This window comes from Phacochoerus africanus, chromosome 13 (genome assembly GCF_016906955.1).
Source record: "Phacochoerus africanus isolate WHEZ1 chromosome 13, ROS_Pafr_v1, whole genome shotgun sequence".
NCBI classification, from domain to species: domain Eukaryota; kingdom Metazoa; phylum Chordata; class Mammalia; order Artiodactyla; family Suidae; genus Phacochoerus; species Phacochoerus africanus.
The window spans coordinates 19,518,781-19,536,638 of record NC_062556.1 but is presented as its reverse complement, the minus strand read 5'-3'; the positions used below and the strand labels follow the sequence as shown (position 1 = coordinate 19,536,638).

The following is a 17,858-nucleotide window of genomic DNA, read 5'->3' as shown; positions in this document are numbered from 1 at the left end:
GAGTTAAATTGGAGCTGCAGATGCCGGCCCCGCCCGCAGCTTGTGGCAACACTGGATCCTTATCCCACTGAGCAAGGCCAGGGATGGAACCTACATCTTCGTGGACACTATATTGGATTCCTAACCCTCTGAGCCACAATGGGAACTCCTGATTTTTCTTGATTTTATTGGTTACACTAACTAGGACCTCTAACGATATGATGGCTAAAAGTGCTGAGAGTGACTATCCTCGTTTCCCTCAAATAGTCTGCGGGGGCCGCTATAATAGTGCCACAGATTAGGTGGTTTAAACAACAAAGTGTATTTTCTCAAACTCTAGAGTTTAGAGGTCAAAGATCAAGCTGTCAGTGGGGTTGGGTTTTCCTGAGACCTGACTCCACTTGATGGCTCTCTGTGTTTTTACATGGTCTTCCGCCAGGGTCTGTGTTTGTGTCTTAATCTCCACTTCTTTAAGGACACCAGTGATATTGGATTAGGATTAATCCTAATGATCTAATGAAGAGGTAACTTAATTACCTCTTTAAAGACTGTCTACAAATAGTTACAGTCTGAGATCTTGGGGGTTAGGATTTCAAGAAGTGAATTTGAGGTAGGAATGATTCAGCCCTTACAATCAATCACTGAATATGATAGGAGTGGGTCTTTGTAGATACTGATATAAGGTTATTAAAATTCCTTTTTATTTCTAGTTTGCTTATTTTTAAAATTGTGAATGAGTACTGAACTTCATAAAAAACTTCTGCATCTATTAAGAGTTTCCTTTTTCCAGAGTTCCCATGGTGGCTCAGTGGTTAACAAATCCGACTGGGAACCACGAGGTTGCGGGTTTGATCTGTGGCTTTGCTCAGTGGGTTAAGGATCTGGTGTTGCCATGAGCTATGGTGTAGATCACAGATGGGCTCGGATCCTGGGTTGCTATGGCTTTGGCATAGGCCGGTGGCTACAGCTCTGATTAGACCCCTGGCCTGGGAACCTCCACATGATGGGGGGGGAGCGGCCCTAGTAAAGACGAAAAAAAAAAAAAAGAGTTTCCTTTTTCCCTCTTATAGTATAGTAGTTACACTGATTGAGTTTTCAAATATTAAACCATCTTGTATTTCTGGGAATAACCCCACCTGGTCATGATATCTTTTTCATACGCTGTCAATTTTTATTTGTGAAAATATCATGGAGTATCTCAGCAGTGCACAACACACTGAAGGCTGTGAATGATCGTCCCAAGGTGAAACCCCTAGGTGAGGTACAGCCATCACCCACAAAGGCAAGCAGGCAGAGGCCGGGGCTCGGATTTTGATTTGCAGACCCGCACCTGCTCTGGGAGATTGGCGGCGGCCCGGGGGGCGTGGCTAACGTCACTTCCCGTCGCCGGCGCCGGCTCCTCTCGCGACATGACGTCCGGCGCAGAGCCGCGGGTGCGGCGGCCGGGAGTCGGGATAGGAGTAGTGGTGACCAGCTGCAGGCATCCTCGCTGCGTCCTCCTGGGGAAGAGGAAAGGGTCGTTTGGAGCCGGCAGTTTCCAACTTCCCGGGGGCCACTTGGAGTTCGGGTAAGGAGCTGCCCGGCTGAGCGGGGAAAGCGGGACGTGCACGGGAAGGACGGCCTCGCTCCGTGCGTGCGCGTGCGCGCGCCCACGGGGCGTCTTTTCTCACAAGCCCCTCTTTTCTCCCGTTGGGCCGGGAGGGGGCGCTGCCCTGGTGAGACGAGAGGAATCTTTTTTTCTCCTGCCCTGAGCGGTCCTCTCAGCAACTCGCCGGACCTGAAGCGGCCGGGGGTGGTTTGGTGGGTTGTGGTTTTGTTAGTGCTCGCGCTTGGCAGGCGTAAACTGGCTGTTTGTAAGCCTCGATCAGTCCAAGTCTATTAAAAAGATGTTTGCGTGGTTTGCTGGTGATCTAAACGCACACAGATAATATTTCCTGTTTCTTGCTCCCATGGGTTTAGTTGCGTTGCAACCAAGGGAATGGGCTAGTGAAACTCTGGGCCTGGGTTTCTCCCTCTTTAAAATGGGGGGGGGGGGAAGTGGTGGACGAAGTACTCCTTAAGCTCTTCCTCTGCTTTGGCTTTCTGTGGTTTGGTGATGTATCAGATCGACAAGGAAAATCATTTATACACAAGGGGGCGTCTTCCCCACACCCCGGACTTTTTAATCAATAGAAATTGTTAAGGGGCCGGGTAAGGATTTCAGGCAAGGCTTTGCTGAGGCTGGTGCTGCAGCAGAAGGGAGCGAGGACAAGAAATAGGTACCCTTGCTCGTTCCCCTGAGGTGGGGTTGGGATGGGCTGTTTTCCTTAAATGAGGTGAACGTGAGGGAACACAATTCTACAGTTTATTATTGCCCCACCGGCAGTTGCCCGAAGTTATTTTTCTAGTTTCTTTGTATTCTCTTCTGGAGGAGATGTTTGTCCAGGTGCAAGCACTCTGGTAAAGGGTCTCAGGTTAGAGCCTATCTCAAAGTGAGAATAAGAAAGTTCACAGCAGATAAATAGTATCTAAAGTGTTTGGACCCAGAGAAAGTTTCAAACATACATAACAGTAGAGAAAACAGTGAATCCTCATGTACCCTTTACTCAGCTTGTTCTTATCATTACTGCGCCTCCCTCCCCGCAAACAGACGCACACATATCCCTTGTTTTCTACACGATTTCAAAGGACTACTGGGAGTTCCCGTTGTGGCTCAGTGGAAGGAATCCGACTAGTATCCATGAGGACGCAGGTTCAATCCCTGACCTGGCTCAGTGGGTTAAGGATCCAGTGTTGCTGTAAGCTGCAACTTTGCTGTAGGTTGCAACACAGCTTGGATCCCGAGTTGCTGTGGCTGTGGTGTAGGCCAGCAGCTGTAGCTCTGATTGGACCCCTAGCCTGGGAACTTCCATATGCCGTGGGTGCTGCCCTAAAAAAGAAAAGCAAGACCAAAAAAAAAATCAAAGGAAGGGCACATGTTGCATGTGACTGATACATTTTTAAAATTTCTTAATCTAACAGTACCTGCCCTCCCCGTTTTTTCCCATGACTTGTTGAATATGGGTCATTTGAAGACTTTCTCACATTCTGACTATTCTAATCCACCCATTTCTTAAAAAGTGTTAAGTAGAACTCAATACTTGATCCTAGTGCCTTTTAATCAGACTTTGATCTTTATGGAATATGGAATTCTTCTAGCACATGGAATTTTTTAAATGGTTTTTAGAATTTGTCATCTAATTAATTGCTAGGTTTGTCATTTTTAGATAATTAAGATAAGCTATCACTTAATAGATAATAAAATTTCTATATTAAAAATAAAATTGCCCAGGCAAGCACACCATATTTACTTTGTCAGTTGTTGGGCGATCATTAACCAAACTTAGATCACAAACTAAGCACTACGTAGAATGTATGATTACTAGAGCAATAGCTAGAGATAGCTTTCCTCACAATAACACAAAATTATTGGAGTCTTGACTCAAATCAAATGATAATGGCCAAAATTGAACCTTAGTAAACTTTTTCCCTAAGTGCTAGATATTATGCTAAGCTCTTCACATGTGTGCATAACTTTCATGTATCTTTGTATAGTTGGTAAACTGAGTGGACTAAATCAATGGAAAACAAACAGAAAGGAAAAATGGCTTTATTTTCTCCTTCTATTGTCTTCAGACATAGTTTGTTTCTCCCTTCTCTGCTGCTGTATGACATTTTCTGCAAATTCTATTTTCCTTTTGTTACTGACCTGGGTTCTTGGATTCTTTTTTTTTTTTGCTTTTTAGAGCCACACTTGTGGCATGTGGAGGTTCCAAGCTAGGGGTCTAATTGAGCTGCCGGGCCATGCCATAGCCACAGCCACACTAGACCTGAGCTATGTCTGCAACCTACACCACAGCTCACAGCAATGCCAGATCCTTAACCCACTAAGCAAGACCAGGGATCGATCGAACCCACAACCTCGTGGTTCCTAGTCGGATTCATTTTGGATGTGCCACGACTGGAACTCCAGTTCTTGGATTCTTTTTTTTGTCTTTTTGCCTTTCCTAGGGCCGCACCCATGGCATATGGAGGTTCCCAGGCTAGGGGTCTAATTGGAGCTGTAGTCAAAGGCCTACACCACAGCCACAGCAACAGCAACTCGGGATCTGAGCCGAGTCTGCGACCTACACCACAGCTCACGGCAACGCCGGATCCTTAACCCACTGAGCAAGGTCAGGGATGGAACCTGCAACCTCATGGTTCCTAGGCGGATTCGTTAACCACTGAGCCATGACGGGAACTCCAGGTTCTTGGATTCTTAATCAATAGAAATTGATAAGAGATCAGACAAGGAATTCAGGCAAGGCTTTATTGAAACTTGCTGTAGCAGGAGAGAGCAGAACCAATAACAGGTACCCTTGTTCACTCCCTAAGGGGCTGCAGTGAGCTGGTCCCTTAAATGGGGTGAGTGTAGGGGCAGACCAGTGGGTTGGGCTGGGGGGGGTGGGCTTAGGTGGTCTGCCCACCCCCTTGGTGGTGCTGTGTGCAGGGTGTTACCTGCTTTTGCTCCAGCACCTTGGAAGTGGCAGTTGGGTTTTGGCCTTTTTGTATCTTGTTGGTCATATTTGCCCCAACTGAGCAGCCTGCTGTTATTTTTAGTCCCTTATACTTTCTTTGTTCTTTTGCTTAAGGAGGTGTTTGTCCAGGTGCACACAGTGCGTGCAGTAAAGGGTCCCCAGTCCCAGCCAGTCTCGCTTTCACTTGATTATGAAAATAAATGACATTTTGGTTATTAGGATCCTCTTTCAAGCATTTCTTTTTCCTTTGTCGTGGGGCAAAGGAGGTGTGGGCCATTTTCTCCACTTTCTCCTACTTTCTCTTGGCTTCCTTCTCCCTTGTGTTGAGGAAGGAGGGGCGGAGGCAGAGCTCTTACCTGAGAAGTGCTGCTGTGATCGGACGCGCCCTCTGGCTGCAGGGTTCGCACATGTGCTCTCTTTATTATGATGTGTTGGTTGGTTGGTGGCAAGTCCTACAAGTGTTTCTGCACTGCACAGTTCTCTGACATGGGTGACTGACTTGGTGGCACTGGCCACCAGCTCTTACTTTTAGCACTCCATGCTATATTTTCTTTCTGCTGCGGTCCCCAGCCGTCTTTTGTAGCAGCACCTGCTTGGCCCAAAGGAAGCACATGGAGAATGATGCTTTCACGGCTGCCCCTTTTCCCTGCTCAGCCATCCATAGTTGCTTTAGCCAGTTTCCTGCCATCCAGACTCCTAAAGTGGGAATGAGCGTCAGCGTCTGTATGCATATTCATTTCATAAACACCGAGGGACACATTTTGACTTACCCAAGAGCTCTTTCCTTCCGGCACCTTCGCTCTGATGCCCAGCTCAGTCTTGAACTGGGCAGAAACACCCCAGTACCTCCTCCAGGGTCACTCTTAGTCTCTGGGACTAATTCTGTCACGTGGTTTGGGGGCAGAGTGCCCCCCCCCCCAGGAGAAAAGGGAACCTTCCCACTAGGCTGCAAGCTCACAACTTTTCTTCCTCCCCATCTTTCTTATGCAAATTGGGTAGAGTGAAAGTAGTTTGGATAATTAGAGATATAAAAACATTCAAGGTAGAAAAGATAAACAGTATTCTTTTTTACTCAATATCACACATGCTGAAGTGCTTCATAAATATATGGAAATTTAATTTACTAAAGTGCATATCAGGTGACTTCTAGAAGACCTCTCACTAATGACTTCTTTTAATAACACTTGTTTTCATTCAATACTCTTATATTTTACCTGATTATATAAAATTTCATTCGAAGCCATTTCTAAAGGGAAATATACATTTTAAACTTTGTTTCATGTGTGAAAAGGGTACAATGAAATGTTTTCATTTATATACAGGTTTTTATCAATATCTGGTTATCAGGAGTTCCCCTCATGGCTCGTGGAAATGAATCTGACTTGCATCCAGGAGGATGCAGGTTGGATCCTTGGCTTCATTCAGTGGGCTAAGGATCCGGCATTGCCATGAGATGTAGTGTGAGTCACAAACTCGACTCTGATCTGGTGTTGCCGTGGCTGTGGTGGAGGCTGGCAGCTGGAAAAGAGCCTGAGAACAATAGGCACCTCTAAATTCTAAACAGCCAAAAGATGCCATTCGAACTCAAGGGTTTGCTAAGAAAAGCCAGAGTAGTCTTTTTTTTGCTAATTGAATCATTTATTGTAGAGATAAACTAGTGATTGTCACATGAAAAAATACAGAATAGTATTTATATTACTTCTGAGTTTTTATAAATGAGAAACATTTATAAATGTAAATTTTGAATTTTTATAAAAGTGGGGCAGTGTTTTTTAAAAAATAAACCCCCAAACTTTATTTCCCACTCTTTTTTTTTTAGGGCCATACCCCAGGCATATGGAAGTTCCCAGGCTAGGGGTCCAATCAGATCTACAGCTGCTGGCTTACACCACGGCCACAGCAATGCAGGATCTGAGCAAGAGTCTGCACCTTGTACCACAGCTCATGACAATGCCAGATTCTTAACCCACTTAGTGGGGCCAGGGATTGAACCTGCATCCTCACAGATACTAGTCATGTTCATTACGGCTGAGCCACAATGGGAACTCTGAAGCAGCATTTAATTAGTAGTATCCTAATCAGCAGCAAAGGATTGTTCTGTTAAATTGCTCATTCCTTTCTTGTTTCCAGTGTTGTGACTTAAAGAATATAGTTTCTTAGGATTCTCATTGTGGCTCAGTGGGTTAAGAACCCGATGCTGTCTCTCTGAGAATGTAGGTTCAATCTCTGGCCTGGCTCAGTGAGTTAAGGATCTGGTGTTGCTGCAAGCTCCGGTGCAGGTGGCAGATGTGGCCTGGATCCGGTGCTGCTGTGGCTGTGGCATAGGCCTGCAGCTGCAGCTCCACTTTGACCCCCAGCCTGGGAACTTCCAAATGCAGGTGCAGCCATAATAAGAATAAAAAGAATATAGTTTGTTATTGATAGAACATTAATTTTACTCAAAACTGTGTAACGTTAGAGGTGAAACAAACTGGAGTGATCATTTTGTACATTTTCCGTATTTTGCAGATGGGTGAACACGGGGTAAGTCGCTCAGGGTCATGCTGCCAGTTCAGGGAAGGCTATCCTAAACGCCTCCCTTCAGCTTCGCAGGGCTGTGCTCCGAAGAGGCCCACAAATACAGCGTTACTAACATGAAACTACTTTAACTTTCATATTAAAAAGAAGCTAAGGAAATCTGTCCTAATTAGGTCAAAGATCTGCTGAATATCAAAATATAACTTTCTAGGAGAATAATGTATTTATTATTAGTAGTAGAAGCTTCATACTCAGTTTCTTATGATTAAGGCTGAGCATACCCTGAGGTACAATAGTTCATTATTTTAACCCATTAATGGGCACAAGAGTGACTGTGAACACTCTGGTGCTAAGCGTGGTCTAACGTTGACTTTTATCAGTGTGAAGGATATTAAATTATTTCCAAGCTCTTTTTCCTTTACACTGGAAATTTCTAGCCCAAAATTTCATGATAAAAAAAAAAATTGTTTTTACCCACATAGAAATGCATGCAATGGGGTGTTTCTGTTTTCCAGTGAAAGCTGGGAAGAATGCGCTCAAAGGGAAACCCTGGAAGAAGCAGCTCTTCACCTGAAAAATGTTCGCTTTGCCTCGGTTGTGAATTCTTTCATTGAGGGAGAGAACTACCATTATGTCACCGTATTGATGAAAGGAGAGGTGGACACCACTCATGATTCAGAGCCAAAGAATGTGGAGCCTGAAAAAAACGAAAGTAAGAGAAGGATATATAATAATCAATCTTCTTTGAGAGCATATGCTCTGAAGGAAGGTTACAGTATGTTGCCCAGGAGGAGAAGGAGAGTTTAATTAGACTGTGACTTCTTAAATCTGGAGACGTAAGGATAGAGCAGGAGGGAGAAGTGGCTTTGGAGTCACATGAGTTGGTTTGCCTCCTCCTTCCTCTCCCGAGAGCTTTGAAGCCTCGGCCAAGGTGTTTACGTTTCTGGGCCTCTTTTCTCATCTGTGGTAACAGTCACTACCTCAGTGGGTTGATGTTAGGATCGAATGAGTTAGTACATATCAAGGGCCTAGTGAACAGAGCAAGTACTCAGTAAATGTTAGTTTTAGTGTTTAGTTTTTTTTCAAACTGTAACTTTTAAGCAAAACATCTGGTGTGCCCTCCTGAGTTTTCCTACCTGTGCAGAAGCGGTAATAACTTCCTTTTGTAGAGAATGATCAGCCTAACAAACCAGTTATCTGTTAGCGTCTGTTGAATTGAGTGCTCGCAGAGTTTTAATGGCAATACCTGGTGTTTATTATTTACGCTAAACATTGTTCGAAGGGCTTAGCATGTATCGTCTCTCTTCAAATTCCATAAAACTCTGTGAGGAAGGGAGCTCAAGAGTAAAATAGCAGACGGACTTACTGAATATATGAGTCACACTATCTGACTTAGTTTCAGATCTGCAAAGTCAAAGAGCTGCGCCCACAGGACGGTCCCCATTGTGTAGGCCAGTCCCAAGGCCAAGCCCCCTGTGCATTTGCCTGCCTGCCTATCAAGCGAAGGGTCCCACAGCTCCAGTTCAGTAGTTGGCTCGTTGGTGCACAGAACTCAGAAAAATGCTTCACTTACGTTGCTGGTTCGTTACAAAGGATACCACACAGGAAGGGCTGGATGGAAGAGGTGTGCGGGGAAGGGGGTGTGCGCCTCCGGGCCTCTCCAGGTCGACCACCCTCCGGCACCTCAGTATGTTCACCAGCTCTGACCGCTCTCTGGTCTCAGCTGTGTAGGATTTTCATGTCGCTTCCTAGGTGATGGGATTATTATTACTGTGATCAATTGTATCATTGCATGTTGGTGATGAACTCAGTCTCCAGCCTGTCTCTTTCCCTCAGTCTTTCTGGTCACCAGTCCCCACCCTGGAGCCATCTAAAGGTCCCCAGTCACCAGCCATCTCGTTAGCATGAACTCAGGTACAGTTGAAAGGGGCTTCTTATGGAAAACAAAAAGCTCTCCTCTGATCCCTATCACTCAGGCAATTTCAAAGATTTAGGAACTCTGCCAGAAACAGGGATGAAGACCAAATATGTATTTCTTATTTCACCATATCACACCAAAAAAACCCACCCAAAAAGTATCCAAAGGGCTTCATTTGGCCTACGATAACAACTAAAATTATTAATGCCTTAGGAAGTGGGAGGCGGTATTGTATGGGCTCCCTGGGGGAGCTGATAAGCCAGCTGCAGGCTGGCTAAAGGCAGTGGCTTGGGGGGGGGGGGGTGTCTTCATTTTATTTATAGTATAGGCTTGCAGTCTCTACCCCACGTTCATCAGGTCCTGGATCCGGACAGCCGGCTTCAGTTTACTAGTTACTGCATCTTTCCTCTGTCTGATTATAATTAGGATCATCCAGATGCTTCATTTTCTAGGAGACAGGATAAACTTTATTATAGCTCTCTTGAGGCTGTCAATACAGCATCTTGCAACATATTGTTAGAGTCTCTTTCTCTGTCTGTACATCTGTCCGTCTCTCTCCCTCTGTTACTGTGTGATCACAGGAGCAGATCAGCCCTTCTGAAACTTGCTCCAATTTTGTGAATTCTCTGTCCTTTGCCTTCCCAGAGTGAAATTACATACCTGTATTTTACAAGCACAGAAATACTTACTGGAAGAGCCAGTACTTACACATAAGTATATACCTGTAATCATGAAGAAACTTATTTGGAACATGGAGTTCTGACAGTCATTTGTACATACTCTCTCTCTCTCTTTTTTTTTTTTTTGCTTTTTTTAGGGCTGCACCCATGGCATATGGAGGTTCCCAGGCTAAGGGTCGAATCGGAGCTGTAGCCACTGGCCTACGCCAGAGCCACAGCAACGCCAGATCTGCGACCTACACCACAGCTCACAGCCATGCTGGATCCTTAACCCACTGAGCATAGCCGGGGATCGAACCCGCATCCTCATGAATACTAGTTGGGTTCGTTACTGCTGAGCCACAATGAAAACTTCCCATATTTATGTAGTCTTAATATCATGATATTTGTACATTCTCCTGTCTTGAGCATCTGTGCTTCCATGTTATTTACATTTAAATCATCAAAGAAAATATTATCCCCTGGAATATTTTTCTAGGACTTCATGTATTTTTCAATTGTAGACATTGTTAAGTCTTCAATATTTTGTTGGATTTTTAAAAAATCAGCTCCTTCCCTATTTATCTGTCTAAAACATGGCACAGCACAGAGAGTATATTTTATTCTCCACACAGGTTCCATTACTTTTTTAAGAAACGGAGGGTAGCTTGCAAATTTTATCTACCTTATTTTGTAGGTGAGGGAATTTGTTTATATTAATGTAGTTTAACCTTTAGTGTATAAAGTTTTGTGAATTTTGTCTAGCCACATACTTAAATGAAAATTGAATAGTATTAAATCTGGATTTTAACACAGTGTAGCTGTTGTAAACTTGGCCTAGTGTTCAGATAACAGCATGTTTTAAATGCCCACCATTCTCTCTCTCTCTTTTTTTTGGCTTTTTGGTGTTTCTTGGGCCACTCCTGTGGCATATGGAGGTTCCCATGCTAGGGCTGTAATTGGAGTTGTAGCCGCCAGCCTACACCACAGCCACAGCAACGTAGGATCCGAGCCGCGTCTGCAACCTACACCACAGCTCACGGCAATTCCGGATCCTTAACCCACTGAGCAAGGCCAGGGATGGAACCCACAACCTCATGGTTCCTAGTCGCATTCATTAGCCACTGAGCCATGAAGGGAACTCCCCACCATTCTCTTCTTAAGATCTTCATTCTAGGAGTTCCCTCATGGCCTAGCGGTTAAAGGATCCAGTTGCTGCTGTGGCTTGGGTTTGATCCCTGGCCAGGGAACTTAGGCATACTGGGGGCATGCCCCACCCAAAAAAAAGATCTTTACTCAAAACCAAACTATGTTTGTCTAGCCAGGCTAATGCTTAGCATCACTATTGCACTTTATTTTTATTATTTCGGCCTTGCCCACCTGTGGCATGCGGCAGTTCCCTGGCCAGGGATCAAACCCATGCCTCAGCAATGACTTTGCCAGATCCTTGACCTGATATGCCACCAGGGAACTCCTACTTTATTTTATTAGTAGCAAATCATTTTTAAATTTAATTAATTTTCCTTAGTATAGGTTAATTTGCTAAGTAAAATATCCTTTGTTTCCTCTCAACCAAAGAAATTGCTTTATCTTTTCCAGGTTGGGAATGGGTTCCTTGGGAAGATTTTCCTCCCCTGGACCAGCTTTTCTGGGGACTACGTTGTTTAAAGGAACAAGGCTACGATCCATTTAAAGAAGATTTGGATCATCTGGTAGGATACAAAGGCAATCACCTAGAGGTGAACAAGAAGATTCCTTAATTTTTTTTTTTCTCATAAAAGGCAAAATAAGGTCCTGTTAGGGAATGAAAAAATCTACATTTAAGAATAACTTCATTTTATTTAAAAAGCCCCATATGAGTGTCTGTTGAGTTGCAGTCTCTTAATAGACCCAGCACCCTTTCAGCCAGTACTTGTGAACAATTTTCAGGGATTGTGTCATGACTTGTATTTCAGACTCAAAAAAATGTGATAAATGGTGATATTGTGGTGATTCTGCTTTCCGATTTCTCTTTGATGTTAACCCTGCTGTTTGTATTACCAGTGTGCATGGAGGAGAGTTCAGTAGAGCTAGGTATTTCAGTTCAAATACTAACACAGCATTGCCATTCCAGAATTTACACGTGTGTTGATTTTCCTCTTGTTTTATTTAAAATAAAAATTTTTGGGAGTTCCCGTCGTGGCGCAGTGGTTAACGAATCCGTCTAGGAACCATGAGGTTGCGGGTTTGGTCCCTGCCCTTGCTCAGTGGGTTAACGATCTGGCGTTGCCGTGAGCTGTGGTGTAGGTTGCAGACGCGGCTCGGATCCCGCGTTGCTGTGGCTCTGGCGTAGGCTGGTGGCTACGGCTCCGATTTGACCCCTAGCCTGGGAACCTCCATATGCCGAGGGAGCAGCCCAAGAAATAGCAACAACAACAACAAAAGACAAAAAAAAAAAAAATTGGGGTATTACCTTGTGACAGTCCCTGCAAACAGGACAAGCCATTAGGGTGTATTTCCCAGATTTCCACTTGAGAACCCAAACTAAGGGAAGTGAGATAAATGGTCCAGGATCTGCATCCCATCATTAACAGCCATTTTTGATTTTTCTCTCAATCTCTGTGAGATCCAGCTTCCTTATGTGTAAAATGTGATCAGACTAGGGCAGTGGTTCTCAGAGTGCATCCCTGGGGAGTGCTTGAGACCCTTTCAGGGGCTTTCAGGGATAAAGCTGTTTTGTCTTAAGATGACATCATTTGCCTTTTTCATTCTCATTCTTTCCCGAGTGTACAGAGGAGTTTTCCTGAGGCTGTGTATTGTATGATACTGTAGCAGACGGAACACAAAAGCAGAGAGCAGAGAATCTAGCTCTCTTCTGTTAAGCTAGACCTGAAAGAAATCTACAAAAATGCAAAACAGTGCCACTCTTCTCACTTTAAGCAAAATAGCTATTTTTATAAAATCTATGTTAACATAAGTTTTGTTACGGGTTTTTGTTATTTGTAAATGAATTAATAAAAGAATTCTTAAAATTTCTCAGTTTTAATTCATAATATCACTAGATAAAACCCTACAAAAACCAAAAACTCTTTGGGGTCTTAGTAATTTTTTTTAATTGAAATATAGTTGATTTACAGTGTTGTCTTAGTTCCAGGTATATAACAAAGTGATTCATATATATGTATATGTATGTGTATATATATGTGTGTGTGTGTGTGTATATATATACACATATAATTCTTTTTCAGATTATCTTACAGGTTATTCCAAGATATTGAATATAGTTCCCTGTGCTATATAGTAGGTCTTTGTTGTTTATCTCTTTTGTATGTAGTTGTGTGTATCTGTTAATCCCAAACTCCTAATTTATCCCTCCCTCGCCTTTTCCCTTTGGTAACTATAAGTGTGCTTTCTATGTCCGTGAGTCTGTTTCTGCTTTGTAAATAAGTTCATTTGTATCATTTTTTTTTTAGATTCTACATGTAAGTGGTATCATTGTGATATTTGTCTATCTGTGACGTACTTCACTCTATCCATACTGCTGCAGATGGCATTATCTCTTTTTTATGGTTGAGTAATATTCGCGCATGCGCGCGCGCGCGTGTGTGTGTGTGTGTGTGTGTGTGTGTGTGTGTGTACACATGTACCATGTGTTCTTTATCCATTCATCTATCTTTGGACATTTAGGTTGCTTTCTTGTCCTGGCTATTACAAATGGTGCTGCTGTACACATTAGGGTTCAAATTAGAGTTTTCATCTTTTCCAGATGTTATGTCCAGAAGTGGGATTGCTGGATCATGTGGTAACTGCATTTTTAGTTTTTTAAAGAACCCCCATACAGTGGCTTCATCAGTTTACATTCCCACCAACAGTGCAGGAGGGCTCCCTTTTCTCCACACCCTCTCCAGCATTTATTTGTAGACTTTTAAATGACGGCCATTCTGACTGGTATGAGGTGGTACCTCATTGTAGTTTTGATTTTCATTTCTCAGATAATTAGCAGTGTTGAGCATATTTTCATCTTCCTGTTGGCTGTCTTCTTTGGAGAAATGTCTGTTTAGATCTTCTGCCTATTTTCTGATTGGGTTGTTTTTTTTTTATCTTTTTGTCTTTTTGTTGTTGTTGTTGTTGTCGTTGCTATTTCTTGGGCCGCTCCCTCGGCATATGGAGGTTCCCAGGCTAGGGGTCGAATTGGAGCTGTAGCCGCCAGCCTATGCCAGAGCCACAGCAACGCGGGATCCGAGCCGCGTCTGCAACCTACACCACAGCTCACGGCAACACCGGATCGTTATGGGTTGTTTTTTTTGATACTGAGCTTTATGAGCTATTCATATATTTTGGAAATTAGGCCCTTGTAGTTGCATCATTTGCAACCTTTTTCTCCCATTCCATAGGTTGTCTTTTGGGGGTTTATTTATTTATTTATTTTTAATGGTTTCCTTTGCTTTGTAAAATCTCCTGAGTTTAATTAGGTCCCATTGGTTTGTTTTTATTTATTTATTTATTTTTGTCTTTTTGCCATTTCTTGGGCTACTCCCGCAGCATATGGAGGTTCCCAGGCTAGGGGTGTAATCAGAGCTTTAGCCACCGGCCTACATCAGAGCCACAGCAACGCGGGATCCAAGCTGCGTCTGCAACCTACACCACAGCTCACGGCAACGCCGGATCATTAACCCACTGAGCAAGGCCAGGGATCGAACCCACAACCTCATTGTTCCTAGTCGGATTCGTTAACCACTGCACCACAACAGGAACTCCTGGTTTATTTATTTATTTATTTATTTATTTATATTGCCTTGGGAAACTGACCTAAGAAAACATTTGTGTGGTTGATGGCAGAGAATGTTTTGCCTATGTTCTCTTGTAGGAGGTTTAAAGTTTCATATCAAATTTAAGTCTTTAAGCCATTTTGACTTTATTTTTGTGTATAGTAAGAGGGTGTGTTCTAACTTCATTGATTACATGCAGCTGTCCAAATTTCCCAGCACCAATTACTGAAGGGACTTTTTCCCATTCTATATTCTTGCCTTGTCAAAAATTAGTTGACCACAGGTGTGTAGGCTTATTATTGGGCTTTCTATTCTGTTCTATTGATCCATGTGTCTGTTTTAGTAGCAGTACCACACTGTCTTGAGTACCATAGCTTTGCAGTATAGTCTGAAGTCTAGGAGAGTTATGCCTCTGGCTTTGTTTTGTTTTGTTTTCCTTCCCTCGAGATTGCTTTGGAAATTCTTGGTCTTTTATGGTTCCATATAAATTTTTGGATAATCTGTTCTAGTTATGTAAAAAAATGTCATGGGTAATTTGATAGGGATTGCATTCAATCTGTAGATCTCTTTCCATTTCTTTGAATCGTCATCAGTTTCCTTTATTACTGTTTTGTTTTTCTCAGCATATAAGTCTTTCACCTCCTCAGTGAGCTTTATTCCTAAGTATTTTATTTCTTCTTCTGTGATTGCTATGGGGACTTCCAATACTATTTGAGTAAAAGTGGTGAGAATGGATATCCTTTTTTGATCCAGAATTTAGGTGGAAGGCTTTCAGCTTTTCACTGTTGAGTAATATATTGACTCTGGGTTTGTCATGAATAGCTTTTATTATATTGAGCTATGTTCCCTCTATAGCTACTAGTTTCATGGGTTTTTTTTAAAATCATGAATGGATGTTGAATTTTACCAAATGTTTTTTCTGTATCTGTTGAGATATCATGTGGTTTTTGTCTTTTCATTTGTGAATGTGTTGTATCACATTGACTGATTTGTATATGTTGAGCCGTCCATCCTTGTAATCCTGGGATAAATCCAACTTGGTTGTAGTATATGATTTTTTGTTTTGTTTTTGTTTTTTTGTTTTGTCATTTTAGGGCCGAACCAGCGGCATATGGAGGTTCCCAGGCTAGGGGTCTAATTGGAGCTGTAGCCAAGGGCCTAAGCCAGAGTCACAGCAACATGGGATCTGAGCTACATCTGCGACCTACACCACAGCTCACAGCAATGCCGGATCCTTAACCCACTGAGCAAGGCCAGGGACCGAACCCGCAACCTCATGGTTCCTAGTCGGATTCACCACTGCACCATGATGGGAATTCCTCCATGTAATTTTTTTGTCTCATTTCTTCTTCTGTGGTTGATTTCTAGTTTCATACCATTGTAATCAGGAAAGATGCTTGAAAATAATTTCTATATTGTTAAATTTGTTGAGGCTTCTTTTGTGCCCTAGTATGTGGTCAGTCCTAGACAATGTTCCATGTGCAGTTGAAAAGAATGTTGTTTTTTTGTGGATGCAGTGGTCTGAAAATACAAGTTAAATCTGTTAGTAGCTGTCCCGTGATGAGTGAAGTGTTAAACTCTATTATTGAATTACTGTCAGTTTCTCCCTTTATGTCCATTAGTATTTGTTTTGTTTTGGGGTGCTCCTGTATTGGGCACATATATGTTGATGTGTGTAGTACCCTGTTCTTGTATTGATCCATTTATCATTAAACAGTGACCTTCTTTATAGCTTTTTGTTTTGTTTTGTTTTGTCTTTTTGCCATTTCTGGGCCGCTCCTGCAGCATATGGAGGTTCCCAGGCTAGGGGTCCAATCGGAGTTGTAGCTGCCAGCCTACACCAGAGCCACAGCAACGCGGGATCCCAGCCACGTTTGCGACCTACACCACAGCTCACGGCAACGCCGGATCCTTAACCCACTGAGCAAGGGCAGGGATCAAACCTGCAACCTCATGGTTCCCAGTCAGATTCGTTAACCACTGCGCCACAACGTTAACTCCTATAGCTTTTGTTTTAAAATCTGTTTTGTCTGAAGAGTATTGAGAATACTTTGTCATTTGTATGAAATATCTTTCTCCATCTTGTCATTTTAAGTTTGTATGTGTCCTTTGCCCTAAAGTGGGTCTCTGTAAGCAGCATATTGTAGTCTCTTGTTTTTTAATCTAGTCAACCACTCTGTGTCCGTTTAGTATTTAGTCCATTGACATTGAAGGTTAATTATTGATAGGTATGTATTTATTGTTAAGTCTTGTTTTCCCATTGATTTTATATTTCTTCTTTGTCCCTTGTTTTCCTTTTGTGGTTTCATGATTTTTTGTGGTGTGATGCTTTCATTTTATTTTATGCTTGTGTTCCCTTTTGTTTATGGTTTTTGTGAATCTGTGTGTTTGATTTCTGGTCACCCTGTGTCTCAAGTATGTTAATCTGTTCCTATATCAAGCTGCTTTAGACTGGTGGTCATAAAAGCTCAAACACCTTTGGGAGAAAATCTACATTTTTCTTAGTCTCCTTTCCTACATTTTATGATTTTGATGTCCTCTTTTACATCTTCATGTTCATCCTTTTGTTGTTGACTGTGATTATCGCTTTCAGAGAGATTTTTTGATTTTTTAAATCTGTGTACTGCCATATTTAACTTACCTTCCAACTGTGATATTCTCTTTCCTATGGATTGTTGCTTCTTTTCTCTTTAGAGAAGAACTTTCACTCTCTCCTTTAGGATAGTTTAGTAATCCTGTATTCTTTTACTTTTTGCTTGTCTGAGAAATTCTGTTCTAAACGATAAATCTTGCTGGGTAGAGTATCCTAGTTGCAGATTTTTCCTTTTCAGGGCTTTGAATATGTACCTTGCCACTCCTTCTAGCCTGCAGCGTTTCTGTGGAGAAATCAGCTGATAGCCTTAGGGGCATTCCCTTGTAATCAACTGTGTTTTTCTCTTGCTGCCTTTAGAATCTTCACTTTAACTTTTGCCACATTAATTATAATATGCCTTGATGCGGGTTTGGGACCCTCAGCACTTCCTTATCTAGATATGTTTGCTTCTTTGGTTTGGGATGTTTTCAGCCATGATTTCTTCAAATACATTTCCATCCCCTTATTTCTTTCTTCTCCTGGGATCCTTATACATAGATTGGCACACTTTATATTATCCCATAGGTTCCTTACATTGATTTCATTCTTTTTTTTTCAATTTTGCTTTCTTCCTACTGCTCTGATTGGATGATTTCCATTTTTCTGTCTTCCAGATCACTTACTTGTTCTTCTGCATTGAATAATTTGCTCTTGTGCTAGTTATTGTCGTTTTCAGCTTCTTGGTTTCTCTTTATAGTTCCTAGTTCCTTTTTACACAGTAATCTGTATTTCTAGAGTTCCCATTGTGGCTCAGCAGATTAAGAACCTAACTAGTGTCCATGAGGATACAGGTTCAATCCCTGGCCTCTCTTAATGGGTTAAGGACCCAGTGTTTCTGTAAGCTGTGGTGTAAGTTGCAGATAACGG

The 17,858-nt window shown here is 42.5% G+C and overlaps 1 protein-coding gene across 1 annotated transcript; it reads left to right on the top strand.

The window, feature by feature from the left end:
* Positions 1-1,352: 1,352 nt before the first annotated feature.
* On the top strand, positions 1,353-11,789 carry NUDT15 (nudix hydrolase 15). Its single transcript, XM_047755985.1, has 3 exons — positions 1,353-1,546; positions 7,550-7,746; positions 11,211-11,789. Exons 1-3 carry the CDS (start codon positions 1,389-1,391, stop codon positions 11,369-11,371), a joined length of 516 nt encoding a protein of 171 aa, XP_047611941.1. The 5' UTR covers positions 1,353-1,388; the 3' UTR covers positions 11,372-11,789.
* The last annotated feature ends 6,069 nt before the right edge of the window (positions 11,790-17,858 follow it).

Bases quoted from the DNA above. Each gene is read 5' to 3' on its own strand.
- NUDT15 (XM_047755985.1), top strand. From the start codon at position 1,389: ATGACGTCCGGCGCAGAGCCGCGGGTGCGGCGGCCGGGAGTCGGGATA. The intron at 1,547-7,549 runs GTAAGGAGCTGC...TCTGTTTTCCAG, and splicing joins GGGGGCCACTTGGAGTTCGG to TGAAAGCTGGGAAGAATGCG. The intron at 7,747-11,210 runs GTAAGAGAAGGA...TATCTTTTCCAG, and splicing joins GGAGCCTGAAAAAAACGAAA to GTTGGGAATGGGTTCCTTGG.